Source organism: Harpia harpyja, chromosome 7 (genome assembly GCF_026419915.1).
Source record: "Harpia harpyja isolate bHarHar1 chromosome 7, bHarHar1 primary haplotype, whole genome shotgun sequence".
Taxonomy (NCBI): Eukaryota; Metazoa; Chordata; class Aves; order Accipitriformes; family Accipitridae; genus Harpia; species Harpia harpyja.
In genome coordinates this window covers 30,714,958-30,742,857 of record NC_068946.1, presented here as the reverse complement: position 1 = coordinate 30,742,857, position 27,900 = coordinate 30,714,958, and the positions used below count along the sequence as shown (strand labels likewise).

At 39.6% G+C, this 27,900-nt stretch overlaps 1 protein-coding gene across 7 annotated transcripts in view; it reads right to left on the bottom strand.

Annotated features, from left to right (window-relative positions):
* ZNF385B (zinc finger protein 385B) overlaps positions 1-27,900 on the bottom strand; it is a 176,691-nt gene that overhangs the window by 45,370 nt on the left and 103,421 nt on the right. For 5 of the 7 annotated variants that reach the window (XM_052791868.1, XM_052791867.1, XM_052791869.1 and 2 more), the window contains one exon: positions 15,226-15,356. The exons of 1 other annotated variant lie outside the window; for it this stretch is intronic. In XM_052791868.1, coding sequence (XP_052647828.1) covers positions 15,226-15,356 — 131 coding nt within the window. Of the gene's footprint in view, positions 1-15,225; positions 15,357-25,929; positions 25,950-27,900 lie in introns of those variants that run through there. One more of the 7 variants, XM_052791872.1, reaches the window with a different exon arrangement.

The following is a 27,900-nucleotide window of genomic DNA, read 5'->3' as shown; positions in this document are numbered from 1 at the left end:
TATTCTTATTAAGGTTTCTATTTATTTGCCTGGCAAAAATATGCCACCCAAAAGCTTACATTCTCCATGGAATGGGTTTTAAAAACTTGCATCACATTTGCCACCCTTCAGTCCTCAGGTACAAAAGCAGTTTTATATGAGCTGTTACATATTATCATCAGTAATTCAACAATTTCATCCTTGAATTGCCTTATAATGCTTGCTACCAGAAATTCTCCCTGCCCTGCTGTATGTCATGGTACCACAGATTCTTCTGGTGCCTTCTGGGAACTGAACAAGACTACTAAGAGACATCAAAGTAGGCATAGGAAGGAGAAAAAAAGTTGAGCAAGTGCATCAGGAGAACTCCTTCAGTAAAACTGAACTTCTCGTTATATTAAAAGATCTCTTTACACATAGCAAACACTACAAACACCAATTTGTGAGTCTCAGAAATAAATTGCACTAATCCTGGCAAGAGCTAAGTTGCTACAAACCAAAAGGTTAGGTGTATTTTGTAAGCCTTTTGTTTAAATGAGGTAACACTACGTTGCAAGAAAAGCTGCTTTTTATGATGTTGGAAATCCAGAATGCTTGTATTAGTTTTTGCTCAGGTGCAATCTCCAGTTTAAAAGTTTGGATAAACCCAGATGCTTATCTGTGTTGAAGCTTTTGGTGCTTGCCTAGTATCCAGGGGTAAATTGCTGGTTACACATCTGAGCTAGTGATAGTGTGCTGATTTACATTTGCCATTTCTACCTAATAACCTAATTTCTAAGCTTTCCTTCTCTTCCTGATCTGCTTAGCTAACTGAAGCATGCTAAGCAAGTGTCATAACATGCTATTTCTACCACTCCAACAAAAATCTACACCCAAAACCTCTGTCTTCTCATAACAGCAGCATAACCTTAAATATGAGTAAGGTTTAAAATTGTGACTGGGAATTTATGCCCTCAATTCAGTTACCTCTCATCATGATGTAACTCTTTGGGTCAAATCTAGAGTTGTCTGTTAGACAAGCATTTGTAAACAGAATATTGGTAAGTGGGTATAAGAGATTTAACTGAGTATCACTTAACCACTGGGCATTAAGAAGCTTCTGAAAAAACACTGAGAGCGGCCCTACGGCATACTGTGTTGTTCTACTCTGATAAAGCAAAATTTTAAACCGTATGTGGAACAAACTGATAATATAATCCAATGTCTCCCCCTGGCAAAGGGAGAAAACAGTGGCATATGTAAATTAAAAATGCAGGAGCAGCATCTAAATTAAATTCTGGGATTTTTTTTAAACCGTTGGACAAGACTTCTTATTTGTGTGCCATTATTATTATTATTAATTATAAGTAGGCAAACAGCAACAAATATCCTGTAGATCAGATCTTTTCAACACCCTTCTAGATCACAAGGCCTATCTGAACTACTCCCGTGTTTGAGCTCCAGTTGTCAGGAAAGCTGAGCACACTGCCACTATGGACAGTGACCATATGCTGAATCTTATTGTGAACTCTGCCATGTATACACAGCCTCCTACCATAACTGTACATATTAGGATGACTGAAAGAATGACACAAGTGAACACACATACTCAACAGAGCACATACTTAAAATGCCCAGCGTAAAATCAGAACATTAACATTGTGATGCAATACTTGGCACACTCGGCCAACGCAAACTAGCAAGAATCTGTTCTCTCCATGTTCGTGCTGCTTTTGTCCCAACAGGGAACATATTTCTCATTTGGCTAATGCTAATTGTAATTTACCGTTCAAATCAATGCTATACTGTTATACGTTTCCTTGCTTATTTTGCATCACCAGGAAGACTTGAGTCAGCTCTATCTGAAAGGAGGTTGTAGCAAGGTGGGTGTCAGTCTCTTTTCCCAAGTAACAAGTGATAGGACAAGAGAAAATGGCCTCAAGTTGTGCCAGGGGAGGTTTAGATCAGATATTAGGAAAAAATTCTTGACCAAAAGGGTTGTCAAGTACTGGAACAGGCTGCGGAGGGAAGTGGTGGAGTCACCATCTCTGGAGGTATTTAAAAGACGTGTTGATGTGGCACTTAGGGCCATGGTTTACTTGTAGACTTGGCAGTGTTAGGTTAACAGTTGGATCTGATGATCTTAGGGGTCTTTTCCAACCTAAATGATTCTATGATGTGCACAACTTCCTCTTCTTGTGGGAATGCCGTCAATGCTCCCTGCGTATTGGCCCTCCTTAACTAGCACAGAGCGTGTTGCCACTGAGATGTATTTCTGTACAGTGAGCCTGCAGTTCCCAACACCACCTCCCCACACCTATATCTCTATGCTCTTCACAACACTTTGGGGTATGAAAAAAAACAGGCAGATGTAAAAGGCCAATAACCAAGCCAGGGGAGGGCTTCTGTCAGATTCCCAGCAGCTGATCCAGAGAGGCTTGTGCGACTGTTTAATTAGAACAGAAAGAATAATTAATTTATAACATTATAGGGGTTTTTACCATAATCCTGTGGTCTAACTAAGGGTTGCTTTAATCACATTTTGTTGTTTAACAGGCTCTCTTAATGTACTTACATATAGCACATTTGCATAGAGCATGAAATCTGTCTCTCACTGAAGTCAAACTCAACCACACTCAGGTTACAACATTTTACTTTTTTTTTTTTTTTTTTTTAAATTCTGAGTAGATGTCTTTCTCCAAGTGCAGAAAGACATAAGCATCCACTACGAAAGAATTCAGATTACAGGGACTAATACCTCCCTTCCCTTCCACGTGGTTCCTAAAATACAACAACATTGTACTCTGAAGGCAAGTCTCTCTGAATGCAACTTCTCACTGTGTTTGTCCCTGCCCCTCTTGATCAATTTGGCAGCAAGCTCCAGCTTCCCCAAGGAAAACAGTGGCTGTGATAGCTGTGACCTCCACACACTACTACTAGTCAGAGAAAGCAGCCTGGAGGCATTTTAAAACAAAACAAAAATCTTGCTGTAATTCACTTGCTAACATGTCAGATACTACAGCTATCCATGAAGAGTTGTTGAAATAACAGTGAGTACTTGAAAAATAAAAAAGGAAAAGACACACCTTTGGAGTTTACACTTCTACTTCATTTTTAGTACAAGACAACTAAAGGAGCACCCAGAGCTGGGAACAGCCTTTTATGTCTTAAAAGAGGTGAAATATTAATAAGTTCAGCTACCCCATTTTTCTTTTAGAGAACAAGAATCAGTTAATTTTATTTTTGTAAATTCCACATTATTTCTCTTAACAGAGTTGCAGGGCTGGAGTCCTGGACTTGGGAGACCAATTTTTTGTCTCTGGCCACTAGCAGTTAGGCTTCCCTCCCTACTTTTTTATCTCCAGTCCTATGGCATAATGCAGAGCCACTTGGTGTGCTACCCTCTTGCATGTTCCCCTTTTAAAGTACAGCTTGCATGGAAAAATGAAAAAGGGGATGATTCTCTCTGCATGTCTGCATTCACAATCACACAGAATACTGAAAGCGATGTCTGCAGCAATTTACAGATCTGTTTTAGGCCAGAAGGAACCATTACATCCGATTTCCTGAAAAATTCATGACATGATTTCATTCACTGGAGAGTTTCGGCCCTTCCTATTATGAAAGTCAAATAATTTCTGGTCAACTGGAGCCTAAATTTCAGGAAGAAACCTCAACAGCTTGATTTAAAAGTTTCCAACTAAGTTAATTTACATCACTGGGGAAGCAATGCTTACCATGTCTGTTATAAACCATTCAATCTAGTTGTGTTTCTCTATTAAAGGTCACCCTAATCTCAGATACCTTCTGAATGTGTAGGCACTGCAATCAGATCAGCTCTTAACCTTCTCTTTGATAAACAAAATACGTTCCTTAAGTCTCACTATAAAAGCCTTGATTCATTTGGTAGGTTTTCTCTGACTCTTTTTCAGATTTTCAATATCCCATTGAAACATAGGTATGAAAAGTTAGAACAATATGCTCAAATATACTTCCTCTTTACCTACTTAATTAGATCTTTTTTGTTTTAACAAGAAATGCATTAATCTTCTTGCCTCAGCATTGACGTGGGAAACACAGCCCTAAATCTTTACTGACATGCCCATTTATCCAACTCGTGTGCCAGCACAAATAATTTCACTATCACATATCTCTCCAACAGGCTGTGTCCTGACCCAGCCTGGGAGAGGGAGCTGGCTGAAGTAGCACCAACCTGGGAATCTTATGTTAGAAGCAGAGACTGCTTTCAGTAGGGTTTTCACTTAGAAAGTCAAATTTGCAAGACTTTATTGGACCAAGCTCAGGAGGCCAATGATGAATCCCAGCCTTCTCAGCAGAATTAATGTATTGGGTTTGCATGGCAAGGTTTCGGTAGCAGGGGGGCTACAGGGGTGGCTTCTGTGAGAAGCTTCCCCTATGTCCAACAGAGCCAATGCCAGCTGGCTCCAAGATGGACCCGCTGCTGGCCAAGGCCAAGCCCATCAGCGATGGTGGTAGCGCCACTGGGATAACAGATTTAAGAAGGGTGGAAAAAATCCTGCACAATAGAAACTGCAGCCAGAAGAGTGAGAATATGTGAGAGAAACAACCTGCAGACACCAAGGTCAGTGAAGAAGGAGGGGGAGGAGGTGCTCCAGGTGCCAGAGCAGAGATTCCCCTGCAGCCCGTGGGGAAGACCATGGTGAAGCAGGCTGTCCCCCTGCAGCCCATGGAGGTCCACTGTGGAGCAGATATCCACCTGCAGCAGGGGGAAGACCCCATGCCGGAGCAGGTGGATGCCCGAAGGAGGCTGTGACTCTGTGGGCAGCCTGCACTGGAACAGGCTCCTGGCAGGACCTGTGGCCCCGTGGAGAGAGGAGCCCACGCTGGAGCAGGTTTTCTGGCAGGACTTGTGACCCCGTGGGGGACCCACGCTGGAGCAGTCTGTGCCTGAAGGACTGTAGCCCGTGGAAGGGACCCACACTGGAGCAGTTCATGAAGAACTGCAGCCCATGGGAAGGACTCACATTGGAGAAGTTCATGGAGAACTGTCTCCCGTGGGAGGGACCCCACGCTGGAGCAGGGGAAGAGTGAGGAGTCCTCCCCCTGAGGAGGAAGGAGCGGCAGAGACAACGTGTGATGAACTGACCCCAACCCCCATTCCCCATCCCCCTGCGCCACTTGGAGGGGGAGGAGGTAGAAAAAAATCAGGAGTGGAGTTAAGCCCAGGAAGAAGGGAGGGGCAGGGGGAAGGTGTTTTTAAGATTTGATTTTTATTTCTCATTCCCCTACTCTGATTTGATTGGTAATAAATTAAGCTAATTTCCCCAAGTCGAGTCTGTTTTGCCCATGACAGTAATTGGTGAGTGATCTCTCCCTGTCCTTATCTCGACCCATGAGCCTTTCATTATATTTTCACTCCCCTGCCCAGCTGAGGCAGGGGGAGTGATAGAGCAGCTTTGGTGGGCACCTGGCATCCAAAATCATGGTTAGGACCAATATAAGCAAAAGGAAAAACATTCTACACTGTCCAACTGAAATAAAATCAGGGATTTTCTAATCTTTTGCTCTTCTGTCCTCCTCGGTCTTTGCACTTCTCTGGCTTAAATCAAGAAACTCTGATATTTAAAAAAAAAAATTAATAATCTGGTAAATAACTCTAATCTCTCCCTATCCCTCTCTTCTCCTCATATAATGTGATATGATTAAGCACAAAGATCAAAAGATAATTGAGAAAACACCTTTTTATTCTTTTTACTATTATTTTTCCGTGCTGGGAATATTTCCTCTGCCTTTCCTTCCCTTCATCCATGGATATATTTATTGCATGTTAAAAATAATTTCTGGTTTAGAAAATTGTAATTAGGTGAGCCTTAGAAAGAGTGTTCTGAAAATTAAATACCACTGCTACTTTAGAAATTGTCATGTAAAAGATTATTAAAATTTAATACTTGATTGCTGTAAAAAGACCTAACCCAAAGAAAGAAAGAATTGGTGAGGCACCACAGCAAAAAAAAATTCTGAATCTGGTCTCAATTTCTTACAAGACTTATTCTGAAGTGAGGATAGAAATACATAAAAGGATTGTGTTTGTAATGTGAACACCAACAATAGGTTTAACCCTTATGGTAGAAAAATGTCAAATTTTCTGCTCCAGACAAGATTGGAGATTTTCATAGGCAAAATAAAGAAACAGAAAGCTGCTGAAAATGTTTTGGGATAAAAGAGAATACCCCCCCCCAAGCAAATGGAGAATGAGGAAAAAAGGAAGTATCTGATGTTTAATGCTTTTTTTTTTTTGTACTAAACTGAACCAGCTTTAAGTGATCAGCAGGTTTTTTTTTTAATCCATCCATATTACTCCCCTACCATACTACAAGACTTTGTATCTGTAAGATGAACTTTTACAGACCAAACTTTAGAAAAAGAACAAAGTACAAACTCAATGATTAAACTAATACTCAAGAAATATGACAATTTCCCTTCCCTTTGTGGCTTTGCTGGCTCACACGTTTAACTGTTCTTGAGTCTCCTCACCTGAGCCTTATATTATTCATTTGTAAAATGGGGATAAAAATATATGCAACCTCACTAAAAGGCTGAAAGGTCTAAATAACACATTTATAACCCTTCAAAATCATCTGATGGAAGATGCTATATACGTGCTATTCATTATTTAGGCTGCTGCTATTCAGAACACTCAGCTGTGTTCAGCTCAACAAAAAAACACTACCAAAAACATCTTGCCTCCAGATCCAGCAAAAAATAAAAACAGACTACAGTATGAGACTTGCTGAAAATCAAACCAACAACATACTTTGAAAGCAAAGCTATTCTTGTTACACTACCTATTACCACCTGACAGTAAAATAATATGACTAGGTAAAATAATATGAAAAATTACCTTTCAGTGGAATCCTGTGACAAGACTCAAGCCTAGGAGTTTGTAGTCAGAAAAGCAGCTTAGATAACATGTGGGGTAAACAAGATTCCTGATTTTTGCTTTCATCTTTGAGATGGTCCTTAGATATGACCCTTTTCTTTTTAAGGGTCTGCTCTAAGTTTTGCTGACAGTCTTCTTGCTCCCAGCCTGCTCTAGAACACCAACACCACAAAGACAAATGGTATGCCATTAGGTAGATTTGAATTTCCTCTACAGTTCTGAACCGTGCAAAGAGAGGTTAGGGACAAATTCATGGCCTTGATTAATTATGTGAGCAGGAGAGAAGAAAGACATAAGCAGCCTAGTCTTCTGAAATTAATTAATATCATTACCTTTCACATGCTAAAAAAAGAAGTCGAAAAAGAAGATAAATTAGATGTGTATATATACATTTGAATATATATGTATAAAATGGCTGAATATAAATGAGAAGCAAATCAGAACCAAGAGTTGCATAAGTATGCTAGCTGACAGCTGTCATCTACTCTTCATAGTAAGTAAGGAATAACAGGCTTTCTTCATTTAAAAATCAATAATGATGTTTCTGGTTTGGGTTTGGTTTTTTTTTTTTTTATCAGTACCACACAATACACAAACAGCCTTTAAAATGCTTTTGATTAAAAAGCGCTGTATTTAGATAGGAATCTTTAAAGGAATGTTCCATTTCTAATTAAACCAGTCCTGAAACAATGTAGCATCAAAGTCTGTTGTGGGTTTTTTTGTTGGTGGTTTGTTGTTTTTTTTAAATTTAAGTAAATGAGACACAAAGCCAGGTAGAAACTTGCCTCTTCTAACAAATACATGAGCAAGAAATATGATGGTCTTTCCCTAGTGTTAACTTGGGGAAGGAGCTGCAGTTCGTGGTGTCTCTACTGTGAGATCAGACAGATTGAATACAGAGAAGACTGGTTTGAAAGGCACAGATCTTCAAATCAACCTTGCTCTGGCAGTTGAAATGAGCTGGTCAGTGCTTCAAATCTGTGTAACATTGGTTTTCAGGTATGCTAAAGAAAGACAGGTTTCACACTATGACTTTAAATTGCCATACAGAACTTTTAAGTTGTCATAAAATTGACTGTATCTAGATTAAAGGACCACTAGCTATATCCACATTCATAAAGACAGAGTACAACAAGAATTAATTCTTAGCTGCATTCTTATAATTTATTAATTAATAATTTTTGCAGTATTTCTTAGTTTCTTGTGGAACAATGTGATGAAGGTCTAAGGGAGGGCAGGAAAGCCAGCCACAAACAGCCAGGATGCTGCAAAAGCAGCCACTTCTGTATTCATCAGATACCTGGAGAATTAGATTTCTCTAAAGGCGCTCTAGAATTTTGCTTAGGACAAGACATCATTAGAAAGTAGCATATCCTTTATAAGCACAGTGGTGCAACACATGTACCTTATTTGTCTTAAACTACACTTTTGCAACTGCTTGCTTTGAGGGAAGACGTCTTCCTTACAGTCTATTTGCAAAATATCCTTCAGTGGTCTAATGCCTAAAATATTTATGGCTAACAACCCCCTCCCTTTAACCGGCTTCCTTGTGTCATGAACATACTACTAAATGGAGAAGAAAGCAATTCAATGAAGATAAAGGCTTCTTAGCTTCTCCTTATGCTAACCAGTAAAAGAAATAAATACCGCTGAAGTGTTGGAGAGACTAACTCCAAGCTTTCAGTAAAGACAGAGATGAAACACATAGCCAAGGAATAGATTTTCTGGAGGACTCAGCAAACAGTAGGATTTGTATGCAGAAACTATTTCTTTAAAGAATTAGGCTGATGACCTAATTACTTGTATGCACAGTAATGGATGTATTGCAGCAATTTAGGAATCATTTTTCAAAAACCATACTGTGGATGCTGAGCTCCTGTAAAGTGGTAGGGACAGGCTACTGCACCTGGTGACTTCTGTTTCTCACCAGTGCACTTCCTCCTATCTGGCTGCTGATCTGGAAACTGAGAGGAGGAAGCTCATCCATCCAATTCTTGTTAGAGAAAATACAAAGCAACAGGAAACTTTAAACAATATTTCAAGAGATTCTCCCTTAAAGCCAGTCTGTATTATTTTAATTAAGATTTTTTTTTTCCTGAGAATAATATCTATTAAAGGCTAGAAACAAGGCAGAAAAGTACTTATTTAGGCTCATCAATTTAACAGAGTTGCTCTTTCAAGAGATTCCTGACAGGAATTAGGGAACCTGCATCTTTATGTCAAAATACCACAAACTGTAAAAGCTCTCAGAAATTGACTGAAAACTCCCTGCTTTTGGCAGCATTTTTTTTTTCCCCATATCTAACACTGTGTATCTTACCAGGTGTTTGCTTCAAGCTCAATCTTTTTTCAAAGCTTAAGCTGAAATGGCTCAAGTATTTTGTGGGAAAAATATACCACCTTAAACAAGCATTTTTCAGGGCCGCCAAAGGCTGAGAAGAATTCTTCCAAAACCTGCTACTGCAGCTGAAAGAGGTCTCTGCTGGTTTGCATCAAAGCCATAGAAAGACAAGGGGGAATTCCTGGCTTGGTACAAAAAGCCTAAGGACACAAAGAAAAGGGACTACAGGAAACCGAAAAGAGGAAGACATGGAGGGTAAAGGGGCTCTTCAGCTAGGTACTGCGAGAGGAGAGAGTCAGAGGAGAAAGCCACAGAGCAGAGGTCTGTGCTGCCAGAATTTGGGCTTTATTATGTGGCTCCTGAACCTCTGCTTTCCTCACCTGTAAGTATCTGGGAAACCACCTATTATTCTCTTTTATTCCCTTTATAAAAGGTAACAGGTTGATGCCTCATGTTGTAGTTTGGATGATTCCGGCTATGACTTAGAAAACACCAACTATTATATCCATAATAACTAAAAGTGAAATAGGAATGTTTTTACGTGCTTGACAGAGGAATAGAAGGCAAACCTGAAGTGCTTTTTGTGCCTGCACGACTATAAAAAAAGGGTATAAAATGTCTGTAAGAAAAAAATCTTGCCGTTTCTTGATTTAAAAAACAACCAACCAAAAAACCCAAACAAAATACCCAGCTACCCCACAAAACACCTCTCCTTCTAAGTTAATTGCTTAAATTTCCTTTCTGTGCCATTAATGAGTGTGAAGTATAGCTCTTACAAAACCACCTGCTGTCTGGAGCAGAGTGTTTCAGAGGGAGAGGAGCAGAGCAGGTCACTTCCCTCCAGCACTTCACGAAAGGGAAAAGGGGAAATCAGAGCACACGGGCAGGCTGCTTAGATAAAAGAGGACCACAGATAATGGGTAGGCAACATCCACTTGGCTGCATCTGTAATTTGCTCCTCCTGTATACAATCCTGAGCTCCAGAGCGTACTCTGGCACTAGAGCAGGGCGGTAAGTGGCTGAATTCAGATGCCGCTAAGGAAAGAGAAAGCTCCCGAGCCGCAGTGCCGTGCCAAACGCAGAAGAGGCACTTGGCGCAGAGGGGCAAGTGAAGGCGGCGATGCGAGCGCCCTGCGCTCTGATCCTCCACTGCACTCCAGGAGTGCAGACCTCCGCTCCTGCCTTGGCTGATTACCGGGCCCTTCAAATGAGAACTAGATAGGTAGCAGATAAAAATGAGAGACATAATTGAAAATGCAGAAGAGGAAAGAGCAAATTAGTCCCTCCCAGTAGTTGTCTTGGGGGTAGGCCAGGGATACTTAGTCCAGGCAGGGCTAATGCTGGAGAAGAGACAGAGATTTCTGACTAAGTTACTAGTCAGCTCCTCTTTCCCTTCCTGTAGCCCATTCCAGCTGGCTCACCTTCCCTGGCAGATGTAAAATACTTCTGGTCCACTTCACAAGGGGACTGAGGGAGCTCTAATATAAAGAATCAGCATAAACCTACTTGAAGAGAAATAGACACTGAAGCAGTAACTAGGCCACATTAACCCCTGTGTCCTCTAAAATATGAAGGTATGAACCAGCATTTAGAAACCAATCATGGGCTAGTTAGATGGAAAATATTTCACTGATGTGAAAGCTACAAGAGATGCTATAATCTTTGATTACCCCTGAGGCCATAACAAACTCAGAAGGAAGCATATGAATTGCTGATTATTTTCTATGATGATAGAATCTGCAAAGTTGCTGATACTGCTTTTGTGCAGAATGACGGGTCCCTGGCTGTACCACTTTGACTAAATTTGAATCATGTAGTGCTGCTCTCGCTTCAGGATGAGGTAGAACGTGTTGGAGCTTTGAGATTTTTTTTTTTTCTGGGGAGTATAAATCCTTTATAGGGAGATGCAGACAGTGATCATTAAGTTTGCCTTGCAAGATAAATCCTGGCTTTCAGCCACTTTAGCGCATGCATCGTGATAACCTACCATGATGTGATCACAAAGAATCCTTTCCTCATTCAGTACAAAAGACGGATGACATGAGACAAAGAATCATGGGGGTGTAGAGAAAGAATAGTACAGAAGGTGAAGCTGCATGGTGGAAACCAGCAAGTGTAAAATTCAAGATTACATTATAATAAACATACAATGGGGACCACAGTAATCTTAACTTTGATTTCCACTGACTTTATGCACTTGACTTTGAAGTCTTACACATCTTTAAACGTAATCGATATGCAAGATGTTACATGTTAAGGAATCATTAGAGTCATTTTAGTGTGCTAAAAAAGAGCTCTGCTTAAACAATACCTTTTTGTACGGCACCCGTTCCAAATTGGAGGTACCAATTTGGGAAGTTCCTATAATGCTGTCTCCCGTTCTGCTATAAACAAGAACATTTTAAGTAGTACCAGCCAGGAATTTGACTCAAGCTATGCGTTTCAGACAGAGGGGTATGAGTAACTGAGCAAGAGCTTTTAGAACTTGATGCCAGGACAAACATGATGTCACCTTTGGATCTGCTGCTGCAGCACTTCTGAGGGAGGGTTTGTCCTTCTGTGCAGCAACTCAGGTTCAGGCTGTGACAGTCTAATCATGCCTGTCCTGTTCTGACAAAACTATTTGCTGGTGCTGTGAAAAGACCAGGAAAGAAGAGAGCACCTATTCTGCAGTACCTCTCTGCTTGGAATCCTTCATTCTGCCCTTCGAAGATCCCTTTCTGGCTGATGTGTTGAAACAAAAACTGAATAAAGGCATAATGGCGTGTATCCAAGGAGGTAGTGCAATCATTCCCCAGTTAATTTTTCCTATATAATAAGCAAGTCCTAAGGAACAAAGACAAATTTAATTGGGGCATGAATTGGTAAGTACTATACATACATCCACAGCATCTTTAGAACTATTAATGTTTTTAGGAGAAACAGAAGGGAGGCATTTTAAACTAAATCACACAATTCCATCAAGAAAATAAGATATACTTGGGGTAGGCATTTCTTTTAAAAAAATCAAGGTCTGCTCAGTGCTTCATTTGAAAGTACCCCATGTGGAGAGAAGGAAGTGATCAGAACACTTTCACAAACGAAATGGGAACACTGTTTCATCTGGAGCATCACAGACCTTTTCAGAACTGAAAACTGTCAAAGTTAACTATGTAAGAAAGGGTTTACCCCAGATTCTAAACGTATTTCCATAAATAACAGAAGTTCTTTTGGAAACACTGCAGGGGGTGTTCCTTTAAACATGTTTGTAGTTAATACATTTTACCTTGTTTTTCCTGCCCTGGTAGTTACTGTATCAAGCTCCCAAGCAGAAACTTTTCTTTTTTCAGGCCACTGAAATTAAGTTAGAAACCACCACCTCCTGGCAAGGTTTAGAAAAATGTTGCTATATCTGACTGTCATTGAAAATGAACAGGTGGATCCAAAAAGTTTTCTCTTGAGACCACATTTCTTTTTGCCACCTTCAGTGAACACATGCAAGCGTGAACAGCAGCCCTGGCACATGCTGCAGGGTCCCCTCAGTCCTACTGAAGGCAAAGAGATCGAGTGCTGCACACTAGAGGTTTCAACAGTCTACAGTCCTTGACAAGTCCTCCTGTGAGTGAAGTGCATAGACTTCCTGACTGATCCATAAGGCAAATGATGGCTTTTTGGGGGGAAGGGACCAAAAGCTCTTCTAATATTCTATTCCTGCACAAGATGAAAAATTATGGCACTTTGGATGATGCATACATTGTGGGTCAACTGGATTTAACTTCTACTCACTCAAAATTATCTTCTGGAAAAAGGCTTTTTACAAACTTTTACATACTTCCCACCACCACTTTACAGTGAAAAAGAAAAAAGATTATATATACACAAACATAGAAATCTACATTTGCAAAGGTGGTGCTAAGTTAGAAAGAAAGTGCCTGACAGCTGGCGTTCACTGTGCCTGTCAGTAGGTAACCATGAGTGATTTAGTTTTCCAATGAGCTTTAAAGTCCATTGTAAAAGACTGTTAGGGAAAATCAATACCTGCAAGATAAATGGCAAAGTCTGTGAATTAGAAATAGAGTAGTACTAAACCACTGTTCCCCAAAGAAGAGTTTAAACATGCAGTGTGTGTGGTGCATAGCAGCATGATTGTATATAATTATCAAGAATTCCAAGGGAGGAAGTAGACACTGAGTCAACAATATATGCTGATTACCCCAGGCCTCTTTTTTTTAATAAAACCCATGGAATTTTGGAGAGGAATGAGAGGTGCGAAGGATAAACACTCTGGGAATTAGGCAAACTGAATGTAACCCATATAAACGAAAGCTAGTGTACATAGACAAAACCAGTCTAAATGCCCAAATTAATCTGTCTCTAGAGGCTACTGCAACTCAGACATTCAATAATACCACCAGTAAGCAAATAATGTTGGTTGACTCCACAACTACAGCATCCCTAAAGAAAAGGTTCTCCAAGTCTTTACGCACAGTTCTGTGAAAAAGCTCACCTATAAAAACAGTGCAACTGGAAAGCAGACAAATCAATAACATAAAATTCTTTAATGTATTGGAAAGAGGATGGAAAATTGATATGAACTGCATCATGCCTAGAAGATAAGAATGACACACTGCTTTCTTAAAATTGTATCGAGTTTTGGTCCTGCACTTTAAACATGCCTGGATTTTTTTTTAATCTTTAACTCTTTGTACATATGCACATGCACGTACCCCCCAATCTATACACTTGCACATCCCCACATCTCCCTCATAAATGCACAATTTTCACATATACGTTTTGCACCGAATTAGTAATATTTGCTACTGTTATAATATGCATTGGGCTGCTGACATTTGAAAGAAGCTGTCTGATACGTTACCTCATAACCATCCCACAGCACCGCGTGCTGTAGCACAAGGCTTGTCAGCAAGATATATTTGCAAGTCATGGAGAAAAAAAATCCTCTTGATGTTTTAACTTCAGACAGAAGGTGAGTTTGTGAAAGGAGACACTTGGCAGTGGTTCAGCCGATCACTGTCTGGTGGTGGTGACGCTGCTTCCCTTTCCACCCCCCCTCAATTACAGTGACAAGTACGATGCTGTACAGGTCAGGCAACGGTCACGTACGAACAGATCATACTTGCTGACTTGGCAGAAATGACCTAGAGCAGTTTCCCTCCTGATACTATTAGCTTACTATTTGCCGACTCGTTCCATGCTGAATTACCTCCACGCATGGAAACCTGACAGGCAACACGCAAAACATTGGCTTTGGTGTACTAATGCATTTAAGATAATAATTAATTAAACAAATGATAAAGTGTGATAGCAAAAAAAGCATTTTGATAACATTCAGAACCATTTCATGACCTGTTAAAGAAATGAGAACTACAGAAGAGAGTATTTTTGTTATTGCTGTTCTGATAAACATGGAGAACTACAGAAGCATTGAGCATCATTTTGGCAATATTTTTTTTTTTTTTTTTGCAAAACCCCAAGATGCTTTACCATAAACTAAAAGTAGCAGGTTCACATTTTTCACATTGGCTTGCTAAGCCATTTTAGACTTTATTGTTATTATACAGAATTAACAAGATCCTCCAGTTGCTTCACTGGCTGTAATAGACTTGATTCACATCTCTGGAGGACCTAGGCCTTACCTGTCATACCTGTTTTTCCATTAGCTTTTGCTTTTTCCTTTTTTACAGCACATGGAAATGCACATGACCAGGGAAATGCTCAAAATGATTCTATCACTCATCAGATCTCTATCGTGAGGGGTTTTTTTCGGTGTGCAAACACCACCCCAACAGAGCAAGTTAAAAAAGGATCAGCCCGTTCACAGTGAGAAGGCTGGGTACCACTCCAAGCCTTTCACACAGGTAACAGCAACCATCACAGCACAGACAAAAAGGGTTCTCTACAATTGTGTAAACGATGCACTGTTGTAAGGCAGCTTCAATACTGGATATTACAACCAGCTTGGAAAGCATACACTGAAACTAGATGTGGAAACACCTTTACTTACTGTGTTAAAATTTGGGAAGAATCCAACAGCAGAGCTGCTGTCCACAGGGAAGGACATAAAGGGTTTGATATCCAGGGAAGGCTGCATCATCAAGGTAGGTGTGCGCACAAGGGTGGGAAGTGTAGTAGTGCCTGCCAAGAGCAAACAAAACCAGGAATTCATAGTATTCTCCCTTCCACATCACACACAGCATAGCTGACACAACCGCCAAGAAAAAAATAATACAGGGGGGTAATAAAGTGGCTCCGTAGGAGTTAATATCATTAAAAGAAACCTATTTCCACACACTACAGATGAGGCAGAGCACTTCCCTATGGCCATGGATACTCAGACACTGAAGAGGAGACATATGGTATATAAATCACAATGGCAGGTCGAATAAATCCTTTCTAAAGCTGAAAAATTCTTCTGTGCCAAAAAGGCCAGGATGGGCGCCCATGAAAGTCAGATGCTTTTGCAGTTCATGGTTGCCTATTAGATCCGCTAGCACAGACAATACATGCAAGCTGAAATCCAGAGGTTTGTTTCTAAATGGTGACCTGTGTGTTTATTTTTTTCCTCTTCTGACAGTAGCTGCCAGGCACTGCACAAACACTATTTCACCTAAGATTTAAAAAAATGCCTTTTTTTTTACAGTGCAAGGCAAATACTAGAAAACAGCCAACAATTACATAATCAGCAGCACATAAACGAACACAACTGTTTACATGCAATGCAAACTAGCATTCTTAATTGGAGCCCAGATCTTTCTCTCCAAACAAGAGCTTTCCAGTAATCTACATGCTGAAATTCTTTCTGTATACACTTGAGAATCAATCCTCAGCAAGACCCAGAAGGAATGGGAAGGCACAGATGTCCAAATGTTCATTTTTAACTAGCTATCTGCCCTATTCACACAATAGTGTGCCTAGCACGCTGCTTCCAGCTGTGCCTGCGGGAGTATTTTTATTTTCCTGAAATCATACATAATAGATTTCAAATAAAATTTCCCTCACTGAAATAAAAAATGCAAAAAAAAAAAAAAGAAAAAAAAAATCTGTGTCTCTTTCCTGGGTTGAATAAATAATTCAACACCAACTGGAGCAGGCACTGGAACACAGGTGTCCCACGCCTCTAAAGGAAGGTGAGTCACTGTCTGCCTCTCCTACCTCTGCCAGGATTTCTCCATAATTACCTCCTTCTCCCACTCACCAGTGGCCAGCACATCAGCCAGGAGCATAACAGTCCTCTTAGGAGTTTCTCTGGTCTCAGGCAGAGCTGACACAATATCTAGGCTTTTTCTCATAGAAGTCATCTGAGCTTTTTAAACCCAGTTGAGGGAGGTGGGGGGAAGGTGAAAAGTAAACAAGCAATTTTCCCTCTCTTCTCCCATAAAATCAAATCATTTACATCTACTTGCAAGATGCCAGGCAATCCATATGGGCTGCCTGAGTACCAGTCTTCCATTAAGGAATCTCCCTTTCTCCCTGTTAAGGACACGCAAAATTGAAGGCGAGTAGAAATTTCCCTCCTTTTCATCTCATCATTCTGCCTCCACAGACACAATTTCAAATCCATCTTACAGTATCCAAGAGGAAAGCTGAGTTCAGAAGCCAGATGGGGCTGCATGGATTTTTTTGAATGACCAAACACTTATAACTAGCCCTGAGCTCAAATTTTGTAGATGACGGAGAGACAGTCATTTTGATCACAGCTGCAGCACAGTAAACATTATATTATGGTCTAGCAGATGAATAGCAGGCTATAATCTATTCTCTGTTTCTTCTATAGGAAAAGTGTGATGATTGCACAAAGACGGGTCATTGACAAAGAAAGAACTGGAGAGAACTGTCGAACACCACCCCAACTGAGCTGCACAACTTGAAAGGAAAAATATGCTTGAGACACTTTCCCAGAATATTCTCTCCTTTCTCCTACCCCAATACTTTCATAAATGTAAGGTTTGTTTCTGCATAAGCCCATGAAACTCTTTGACAGTTGTGCTTAATTAACTGTAAGTCAAAGCTTATTCAAGTGGAGTCAAAAACGTCAAAAAGCTAAAGGCTAACATGCCTATAGTTTCTTCTTCATATCCATAATGACAAAAAATGCATCAAGAGGAAAGCAGCGTGTCAGAGGATTTATCCAAAGAAAATATCTTCAACTGCAAAAACGATGATTATTTCTACTAGCTGGTTCTGAAACAGTAGATTTCCATAATTTGGATTTCAGAGTTGTATTCAAACAGCAGCTATGTTGTATTCAATTATCTAAAGTCCATAACGTGCCATCATCAATCTAACTGCTACAAGTTTCTCTTTGAAGTTCATAAGCAATTAAAGATCCATGAAGTTAAAAAAGACCTATCCTCTCTTTACATACACATACTTCAATGAAGCCATAGTTACATATTTTAACTAAATTTTACAGAAAAAAATGTAACAGAATAAATTGTGACCGACATTTAAAATCAGAGTTAAGCTAGGTTTCTGATGCTGTCTTTAATCAAGGTATAGAAAGCATTTGGCATAAAAGTTTTAAAAATTAAAAAACAATTAGCGTACTACTGCAAACAATGCAATCTTCTTTATACTCCTTGGCTGAGTACAGATCATTTCAAGCGACAAAGACATTTGAAATCTGCCTGCAGTTTTGCAGTCCATGGTGTTTCTGCCACCAGAATAATATATAACCAAGTAGACTAGGATACATTTGGAGTCCGTACAGAATAGAAAACATACACACCTACCAGACTGATTAGTGGAGGCATTAATAATAAGAAATTTGTTCACTTCTGTTTGCCAGTTTACTACTTCAACTATTGCCAATCAAATACCAGTGACCACTTTGACTAAAGTTTGATTTTCAGACACACCTGTGAAAGCCTCTGGAAGAACGATCAGATAAAGATGACCTAAACTACAGGTAGAAGCACTTCAGGACAAAATTATCAAATCAAACAGAACAGGGCACAGTTTTACACTGGCATTGTTCCCAAAGGTCAAACAGATTCTCACCGCCACTCCACCAAATCTGTATGCAAACCTGAGCTAAGCAAGAATACTGGTACAAGAAAGATGTAGCTGACAAGCTTCATTATCTTCATAAATTTAACAGCTGTTTACCATTTCATTAGCATTTTAATGATAAAGACAACTTACCATGTCAAACACAGATTGTTTTAAACTACTTGTAAGTCTTTGGCATAAAGATAACTGATCTTTCTTGTAAATTCATTTGCTCATTCCAGCTTCATAATTTTTAAACAGTATTTTACCTTTGTAACTTCAATTTTGGCTCCCCCAGCAGGAGTTACCTACGTACTGGAGGTGCAAGCAGCAGACAGGCTTTGCCAAAAGGCACCGATCCTCACTGGCCCCTTTTACCCTTGTCTAAGAGGAGGAAAACAGGTTTTCATCTGAGCAGATGATCCAAAACGTCTCATTTTACTAAAAGTTTTTCTTCCTCCTACACTTATTTATCTAAAAAACAAGGCCCTGTGTAACAGACACTGTTCGTCTTCAGCTGCATACATGTAGCTTCACGCCCACTGCAATGCACTGGGACACTGATGTTTTTGCAAAAGTTATGAAAGGTTGTCATCTTTACCCAACTCTGATCTGTCTCTAACAAAAAAGGCATGTAATTAATAGATTAAGCAGTGAAAGTGATATTTTGGGGAAGTAATTAGAAAGTCTCGTATGGTCGCTCCCAGGGGCCAGTGAGACATGCTTTACCTGGGAGCCAGAAGGGGGGCAGATGACACGGGGACTTGAGGAGCCTCTACCAACAACTCCACCCGAACCCCACCGCCAAGCTCTTTTGCAGCTTCACAGAAAAACTGCAGAAGCCAAGACTGGCAGGATCGCAGTTTTGGCAATCACAGTTAACTTTGGCCATGGTTAACAGTCACTGCTCATCTTTTTCAAGTAAGAGCGCTGTCAAATTCAATCAAATCTAAGCACACAATTTCTCCCTTTGTGCCTCCTGAAAACTATCTGTGGAAGTATTACTTCTATGATTTTCTCCCTAAGTGCTTATCTTTATCACTGACAAACACAAAAGAAGGTGTAACGTCTGCACATTAATTCCTCTGATTTGGGTCAATACATGAACCATTACACGAAAAACCCAATTCTGTCACAAAACTTACTCACCTAAAACATGTTTTGTGAACAAATTGAGCATACTTAAAGAAATAATTACTTTCCAGACTTGAAAGCATGCTCTTCCAAAATCTTCATTAAAGGCAAATATAGAGAAACCTAAAGCCATATTCAAGTCTCTCCCCTTTTTCTATTATCTAAAGATGTTACTACAATGTTTTAATCCTCCTATCCAAGGAAGCAGTCCACAGTCAGAACAGGAGCAGTGGAAGAGTAACCGAAGGGCTATCAGGACTGAATAAAAGTATCCGACTGACAAATTACTGTGAACCGGACAACCCACATCCACCTCAGATTGCACATGGTTGCCTTTGTTTTAACTTGTGCCGTGGACAGTATTTGGGAAAACTTCAAAGGGACATTGTTTGAGTTATTCACACCCACCACTACTTACACCCATTACACTGAGAATTTTCAGTTTATGGACAGGCTGTGCTGGCTTTTTCATCCCTGAACTGTCTGACCATTTTCAGCTATGAGGAACCTTTACTTTCTACACCAATGTTGAGTAGTCTCATCTGGCCAGGGAACAGTAACAATATAACTGATGGGATGGGTCAGTTCTGGGCTTCCTCCTCCCTTGACCTTTTTAGCGCGGCTTTTTTCAGACACTGCTTGAGCCAACAGCATCCCTTCAAGGATGGATGACATCCTTTCATTTTGTCCCTTTCATTTTGCCCACGTTGGCTGAACTCATTATGGACTGCAACCACACTACGCACAGCCGCCCTGCCTTTAGACCTCACACTGTCATCTCCATTTACAGCATTTTCCTTCAGAGCTCTAGAAGATGGAAGCCCAGGCAGGACACATTTGAAATGGCTCTCTGGCAGGATTCTGAGATAAGTCTACATGAGTTCATCTATGAGCTTTTTCTGGGACCCTACTGTTTCAGTACATTTTATTAATTTGTCAGTGCAAGTTTTGAACATTGTCAGAAATATATACTTCAGCATGTGGCTCAAAAAACAGTTTTATGAACAGGTTAGAGCCAGAGGTAGTACCTAGGCTTTCATATTGAATAAAAAAATCTCTTCAGCTCTATTGCCTATGCCTTGCAAAAAACTAACCCCCCCCCCCAAAACCACCACTACCAAAAAAACCCCAACTTGCACAAGACTTTCCTACACTTGCTTATATGCAGCTTTATGGGAAGATCGGCACAATGAAATTAAGTTTATAAAAAAGAAAAACCCACCTAGCTACAGAAATGCACACCATAAAAAAATTAATAGCTTTCTTCCCTTATATCTGATGCCGCCATTGCATCATGCCCCAGATCTGCTTTCACTACAACTTTTTTTCCCCATAAATGACAGGTAAAAATCAATCACTTGCAAGTCACTACATTTTGTAGTTTTGGTATTTATATATTAGCCCCTGAGATCTTTCCCAATAGTTAATATAAATATTAGTGTTTTTTCCTTCTTAGTATCATCAGTTTACAGGATTCAGAATTTTTCTCATTTTGTTTAGTTACAGCTATAAATGGGTATTAGAGAATGTCATGTGTTTCTGTTTATGCCTAAGATAAACTGCTAAAAACAAGTGCAAGTACAATAATTCTGAGTTTCTGAACAGCAGGTGTTGATATCAAAATGCTTAAGGAAAAAGCTATTCTAGAAGCATTCCATTAATAATACTCATGGAGGTGAACCTTAAAACATTCTCCCCTCTTAAATAAAAAGCAATGTGAATAAATACAGCATTTTAGTAGTTGTTTGGTTTTTTTTTTTCCCCCAGCATTCACACAGCAGAACAAACATTGCTTCCTTATAATATGGTATTATGATAAATGAGACTTATGATACCCATCGGGATTCCAGTCTGTCAAAAGTATAGTAAAGCAGAGATAAGATCATTACTTCAACAAATTTTCCCAAACGGAAAATTAACACGATCCTAAGAGATAACTTACTATCCAGGCAACTTATTTTTAAAAATAACTTGAAGCAGAAGCCCAGCATATATGACATGGCACAGCCTCCAGTTGCTGACAACAGGAAAAACACTAACGACTTCTGTGCCCCCAGGGCACCATACAAACTAACTCTAATGAATGAGGACGCAGCTCCTTTGGGAGTTGATATGATCACAACCAGAGCTACTGATACACACACATCTTTTAAAACTTGGAGAGTGCACTGAATTCATACCTCTTAAACATTACTAAGATATCAGTGGAGCAGTCAGACCTTCCATTGACTTATTAACGATTTTAAAAGCACAAACCATACACGCCCATGAATGTTTGGCAAATAAAAATGGGTAAATCCTCAAAAGATGTGGGTTTTTTCAGAAGCCACAAGGAAAGGTAGCAAGAACTGGTGTAGAGCTTATGGCTACTCAACAGCACTAAGCAAGAACTACTCTGTGTAACAGTTGTAAAACAAGTGGTAAGAAAGCATTGGTCCAGGTCTAGCCTTCCATAGCAACATACGGATAGAAAATGACATACCAAATATTTTGCACTCCATTCTGATTTTATTTTTTTCAGTAGATGTTTCAGCAAACCCAGAGGCATTTAATGCAACTTCACTGCAACATACAAATTATCTATATATTGTACAGTTTAAGCTCTTCGTGCTCAAGAATGACATCTAAAAAACATGTCATAAATTCTCTCCCTGCAAATTAAACCATGATTTCCAGTATGCTTGATCATGAAGTTAGTATTTCCATTATTATCCATCTAGAAATAAATGTTCTATGAAGGCGTGCTAACAGAATTCCATATTCTCATTTTGTATAAAATCAGATACCGTGAAATGAGGTATTTCTACATTTCAAATATATGTAGGATTCCACCAACTAGGTCAATACCAAAAATAAATTGAAATCTGGTGCTGCTGAAATGGAAGCTCTGGCATTTAATCAATCCAAAAAGTCAACCATCATTTACTTACCTAATATTGATAATTATATATAGCTCATTTACAATCAGAAGTATAGCTATATATTGCATGTATTTCACATAAGAATGCTAAAAATAAAAACATAAACCTACCTGTACTTACAGGTAAGCAAATCTTCATTAGATCAGACCCTTCCTCATTGAAATATTAGGGGCTGAGTTGGAATTACTTTATCTTCCATGAATTATTAATATGCTTCTGCCTATCTAACTTTTCCATCTCCAATGTCTTGTGATTGAAGGATGTTAATTTCAAAAAATAAAAATGTAGACTACAGATCATAAATACCATATATATACTTGATATGAATACAATCATGGAAAAGCTGATATTGAAATCCTCTACTATAATAATATGAATATTCAAAAGAACTGTGTCAATATTTATTTACTTAATCTCTACATTTAATACATCAAAATCATGGAGAACAAATAATGATGTTTACTGGGGGGGCGGGGGCGGGTAGAGGCATAACAATAGGAAACTGTAATTTCAGTATTTTAGAGACAAATACATCAAAACATTAATCAAGAAAAATCTCATTCTCCTTGCAGTTGGACTGCATTTCTAATAGTTTGCAGTAACAACAGGAATCCCCATAGGTTTTGTATAGAAGACACCAGAACAGATGGAGTGGGAAGAGAAGTCCAATAATTAGATGTGGAACAGATTATCTTGCATTTTCCTTAAATAACTGTGTTACAATTGCCTGATCATAACATTTAGAAGAGCCCCGTTCCTCCCTGGATTTGCAGAACGTATGACTCACACTCCTGTCCTCTTTCTCCTTTAGCCGCCACTCTTGTGTTCTTGCGGCTGAGAAAAGACTTGCACACCTGCACAACCTACAGCCTAAATTTTAGAGCAATTGTGCTACACTGTTCCACACATTTTTTTACAGTATTTATATTCCCAAGTCAAGAGAACTCCAGAAGTACTATAGTATTAAAGCATGTTTGTTAGCACTGGCTCCTTGTCAAGTCTAAGCAATTAAATAAATTACAGAAGATCCTTCACTATATTTAGAAGAAACATGCTGGCTGCAGTACAACTGCAATTTGCTATTATCTATAGGTAGTATGGAAATATTTGTCATTCGTTTCTTGAAAGAGCTAATTCTCTAGATTTCTAAAGCAACCAAGACAATTTGTATGACTGGAAAGCAGAGTGGCACGTTACAGCTTAACACCATCAAGCTCAGTAAGTTGGATTTTATTCTAATCAGTGACAACTGTTAATAAATGCAATGCTCCTGCCTGCATTAAAGTCAGCTGGAGCTTTGCAGTCTATTCCAGTTTCTTTTTCTCAGAATCTCCTGGCTTGCTCAAGCCTCTCCCTCTGGTATCCACAGCCTGAGCGAGCAGCTCTGCCCCCTCCTCTGTTCTTATCTGCTTCTAGGAAACACTGCTTTGGAGTTGTTTTCACTTTGAAGTTTTCCAAGTATGACAGAAAAACCAGCTGCGTCGTTTTCAGCTCTCTATTCCCTTGCCATCTGCTCTAATGGAGATCTTTCTGAAATTCTTAGGATCCTTTTTCTTTATTTATTTAAACCAGGCCCCCTCTTGCCTTTTCCACTCTCCCAACACAAAGGCGCAGTGAGAGAGGGTATTTGCATTTCTGCTGTCACCCTTAATTAAAAACACGACATCACCACATGCCTACTGAAGTCACAATCTTGTCCAGAGCATGGTGCAACTTCATGCCAGTCCCCGTTTTTTTCCTCAGTGCACATTCTGAGGTTTTGGGCATCAAGCCTGAGAGTGTTCCAGGATGAAGTACCACACTCCCTTCCCTCTCGATTCAGGATTCTGATTTAACACGATGCTTCATTACAAACTGGTAAGGAACCGGAGAAAAAAAGCCTGGTTTACATTACCTTAGAAGTTTCATAATTTGGGGGATGGGACTTGGTTGCAGTTAGCTTTTTAGAGAGTCTGTTATCACTTCACCTCCCATATAACCTGACGTTTCTCAAAATCCAACTCTTATCCTGAATTTTGTCACTACTGAGCTCATCATCTAACCCTCAGGGAGCCTCAACACAGACTCTATTTCAGGAGGTACTGGGTTGCTATCCACTAAAACCAAACATGTCTATCACCGGGAATGCTGCTGGGTGACAGTTTTGTTATTAGTCAGTCAAAACCATTATGCCTTAGCTTTTACATTTGGGATTTATGTCTGCGGTTGGCTTCTTGCTCCTTATCCCACTTCAGTACTCCAACACACCAGCTCAGCAATGCTGTGCACAAAGATAATAGGAGTCTAGACCCACATGAATCCTCACAGATGTGTCTAATCACTTAACCACATCAGACAATTTCCAACTCTCTTAAAAGTCCTCATAGCTCACAGAATTTCGTGCCTCATTTGCTTTTCTCACATAATACACAATCACCTCTAGAAAATGCAGTTACCTAAGTTGCTTCTTGGTTTCTTTTCGTAAGTTCTTCTACGGGTATTGCTCCCTAAATATCCTTCAGATAAAACATTGCAACAGCAGCTAATTTAGGTTGTTGAAAAGTGATCTCTGAACTATCTGCAATGGAAACCAAGATCTCTACTGAATGAAATCTAGTTTTCCTTCCAATTAAAATTTTCAATTTTTCAGAAATTTCAAAAGAAGTCTGAACATCCAGTCTACCCCCTTTCCATCCCAAAAGTCACAATTCCAGTCACAATCTTCCCCTTAGTTGCTATCATTTCCATAGCTTGGAACATGCTTTTAGAAGTACCACTATCCTTCTGTTTAGAAATAAGAAACAATTAGACAGGGAATAAAGGCAGATTTAAAAACCTTCATAATACTGTCCATGTAGCCTACGTTCCACACTGAATTAACCACTCTGCCACAGCATAGGGCACGCACCATACCAGCACCGGTCCAAAAGAGGTCAAACATGTAAAGGTAGTGGGCAGATTTACCACACATGCAGTTTAAGTTAAGTCCAAGTGATATAATCCTTTTTCTAAGACTGGTTTACTGAAGAAATTCCTAGATGGCTTCAAGTAGTTTAAAGAAAAAAAAAAGAACTATTTCATAATTTCCTAGTTAATACTACAGAAGGAAAAAGCTTCTCCTTCCCAAACTTCTCTGATTCTTCCTGGTGCTCTATCTGCTGCCCCTAACTAAAGCAACAAGAATGTCTTCATAGGATTTCCTGGAGGATTTCAACTTTCTCCTAATCAGATGCTATACTACATCTCCTTCTTTTCAAAGCTCACACTCATAAAAGTCACAGCAAGGGACAAGTCAGAGCTCCGTTTCTTGAGCTTTACAAGTTACCAGTGCACCCTGTTGTACTGTAACTGAAAACACAAAAAGCATAGAGATCTCACCCCACTCAAGAAAGCAGGAGCCAGACTCAGCATTTCTCTCACCTAAAAATACAAATAAATGTACTTTAACCTGGCTGTGAAAAGAGCACACGAACTGCATTTCTGACCAAAGTTCTTTAGGCCATTTACAAATGGAAGACAAATACTACAAGTTCAGCAGTGCCTTACAATATTCGGAAGCTGCAGAGATTTTTGCTGTGACCACATAACCATGAACCATTTTAGCAAAGCAAAAGCATAAAAAAAACACAGACCATGTAGTTCCATAAAGGCTTCCCACTGTTAATCAGTGCCATGATGCTTACCTTAGTCCCTAAGGTTACAATCCACATCCTCTGCAGCATTTAAACATGCACACAGCATAAAACTCAGAGATAAATAATCCTTTCATTAAAACATGGTGCTTTTGTGATGTTGGGTGCTATGAGACAGTGGGCAACCAGCAAGCCTGAACAAATCCGGGCTGTTGCAATTGTGTGCTTAGCTTTAATTACCCTTCAGAAGAGTGTTTGCAACTTGACTCCAGAGGGGAGGCAGCCTGCTATTGACATCACCAGATCATATATAACCTAAAAGACTGATAAAGTGTATTTCAGTGGCATTTTACCAGCTATTATTCTTAGAATTAAACTTAGAGGGGTTACTACCTAGCTGGCTGTTACAGAGCTGCATTTTAAATAACTTTGGGGGAAAAAAAGAAAAAAAAAAAGAAATTATGTCTGCTTGAATTTTTTAAAAAGTTCATAAAAGGGGACTACAGAGCACAGGGTTACAGACAGTGTGGGGTCATGACATTCAGAAGATCAAAGTCCACAAATCCTGGCTCTCCTGAATTAAGGTGCACTGCTTTACTTATTCTCAAAGTCAGGATTGATGAACGAGTAAGAACTTGAAAATTCATAAAACTGTAATACATGCTATCCACCCTCTATTACACAGGGAGGAATGAAGGCAATAGATTTCAAATTAACAGATCTGTTAGCACAGATCACCACACTCGTGATCTTAATGAACATTAATTAAACACTGGTATCTGACTAGAAACCTTATTCTGCTGGTGCAGCAGTGCACCAGCCCTGCCAGGGCTGGACGATAAAGACTTTTGATGCTGTTACATTTTCAAAGACTGCAAGATATGAACTTGGGCAACCCTACCCTCAGCTACATTCAGAAAAAGAGACCAAAAAAAAAAGCAGTTTATAGCAGAATATTTCTGTTAAATTAAATTGAGAACAGACCAAAGAAGAAATTTTAACAAAATATTCAAACTGACTTTTAACAGGACTTCAGCTAGTACAAGCCTTTCAAAAAAAAGTCACCTCTAATTTCCCAGAGACTAATTAATATCACTTTAATATGATTTATTTCATAAATTAAATGTAATTAATCAAACACTATACTGAAAATAAAGAGAAATAAACAGAAGAAGAGAGTCAATGTAAAAAAAGCGAGAAAGCATTTTTATGAAACATGCCATGCAGCCTGTATCTACTGTCCATGACCACACTGGGAGCAGGCTGGGCAGCCCCACCACCCCTCTGCTCCCGACATTCCCCTTGAGCCCACACAGGGAGTCAGACCAGTTGGAAACAAACTGGCAAAAAATGAACAAAAGAGAAATTCGCTTTCAACCAGACCAGTGAGCTGGTCGAGCTGAACTCACAATCGTGAAATGGAGAGTACTGAGATGGGGGTGGCTGAAAGGAAAAATTTTGTGAGTGCTGATGCTTCTTATTCTCATCCAGACTCACCTAAACTAGCCCTCATCTTTTCTTGCAGTGTAGCAGACAAATTTCATGCCTGCCACATTACGTTATATCTCTCAGGATGGTATCTGTCTTAGTTGATAACATGGTGGTGTTCAGCTTGTGATACACAGCAATCCTTTCCCGCATTCACAGAGTAGTGATTCCTGCTTATGTGCTGCATTGGTTATTACTCAGCTCCTCTTGTCCTTGGTATATTTTGGCCTAATTCATTTGTCCGTTTCTTCGAAAGGAAGATAATCTATTAGTTCTTAAACTCAGTTTGTTCTTTCTTCTCTTTTAAAGATACTGGCTCTTGTAGTGCCCTGGGACTTTGTCTTCTCTTACAAGTTGTAACAGCTCTGGCATTTCCATCCGTGCAAGTATCCTTGCATCGCGTTTGTCAGAACCAGTGTTTTGAAGATTCTGGTTCATCGAGACACTCTGACCTGTTCTTACAGGTTTTTGTTATTTATATTGATGACTGTCACATTAATACAATTGATCTTTCTATCGAACAATAATGCAAAA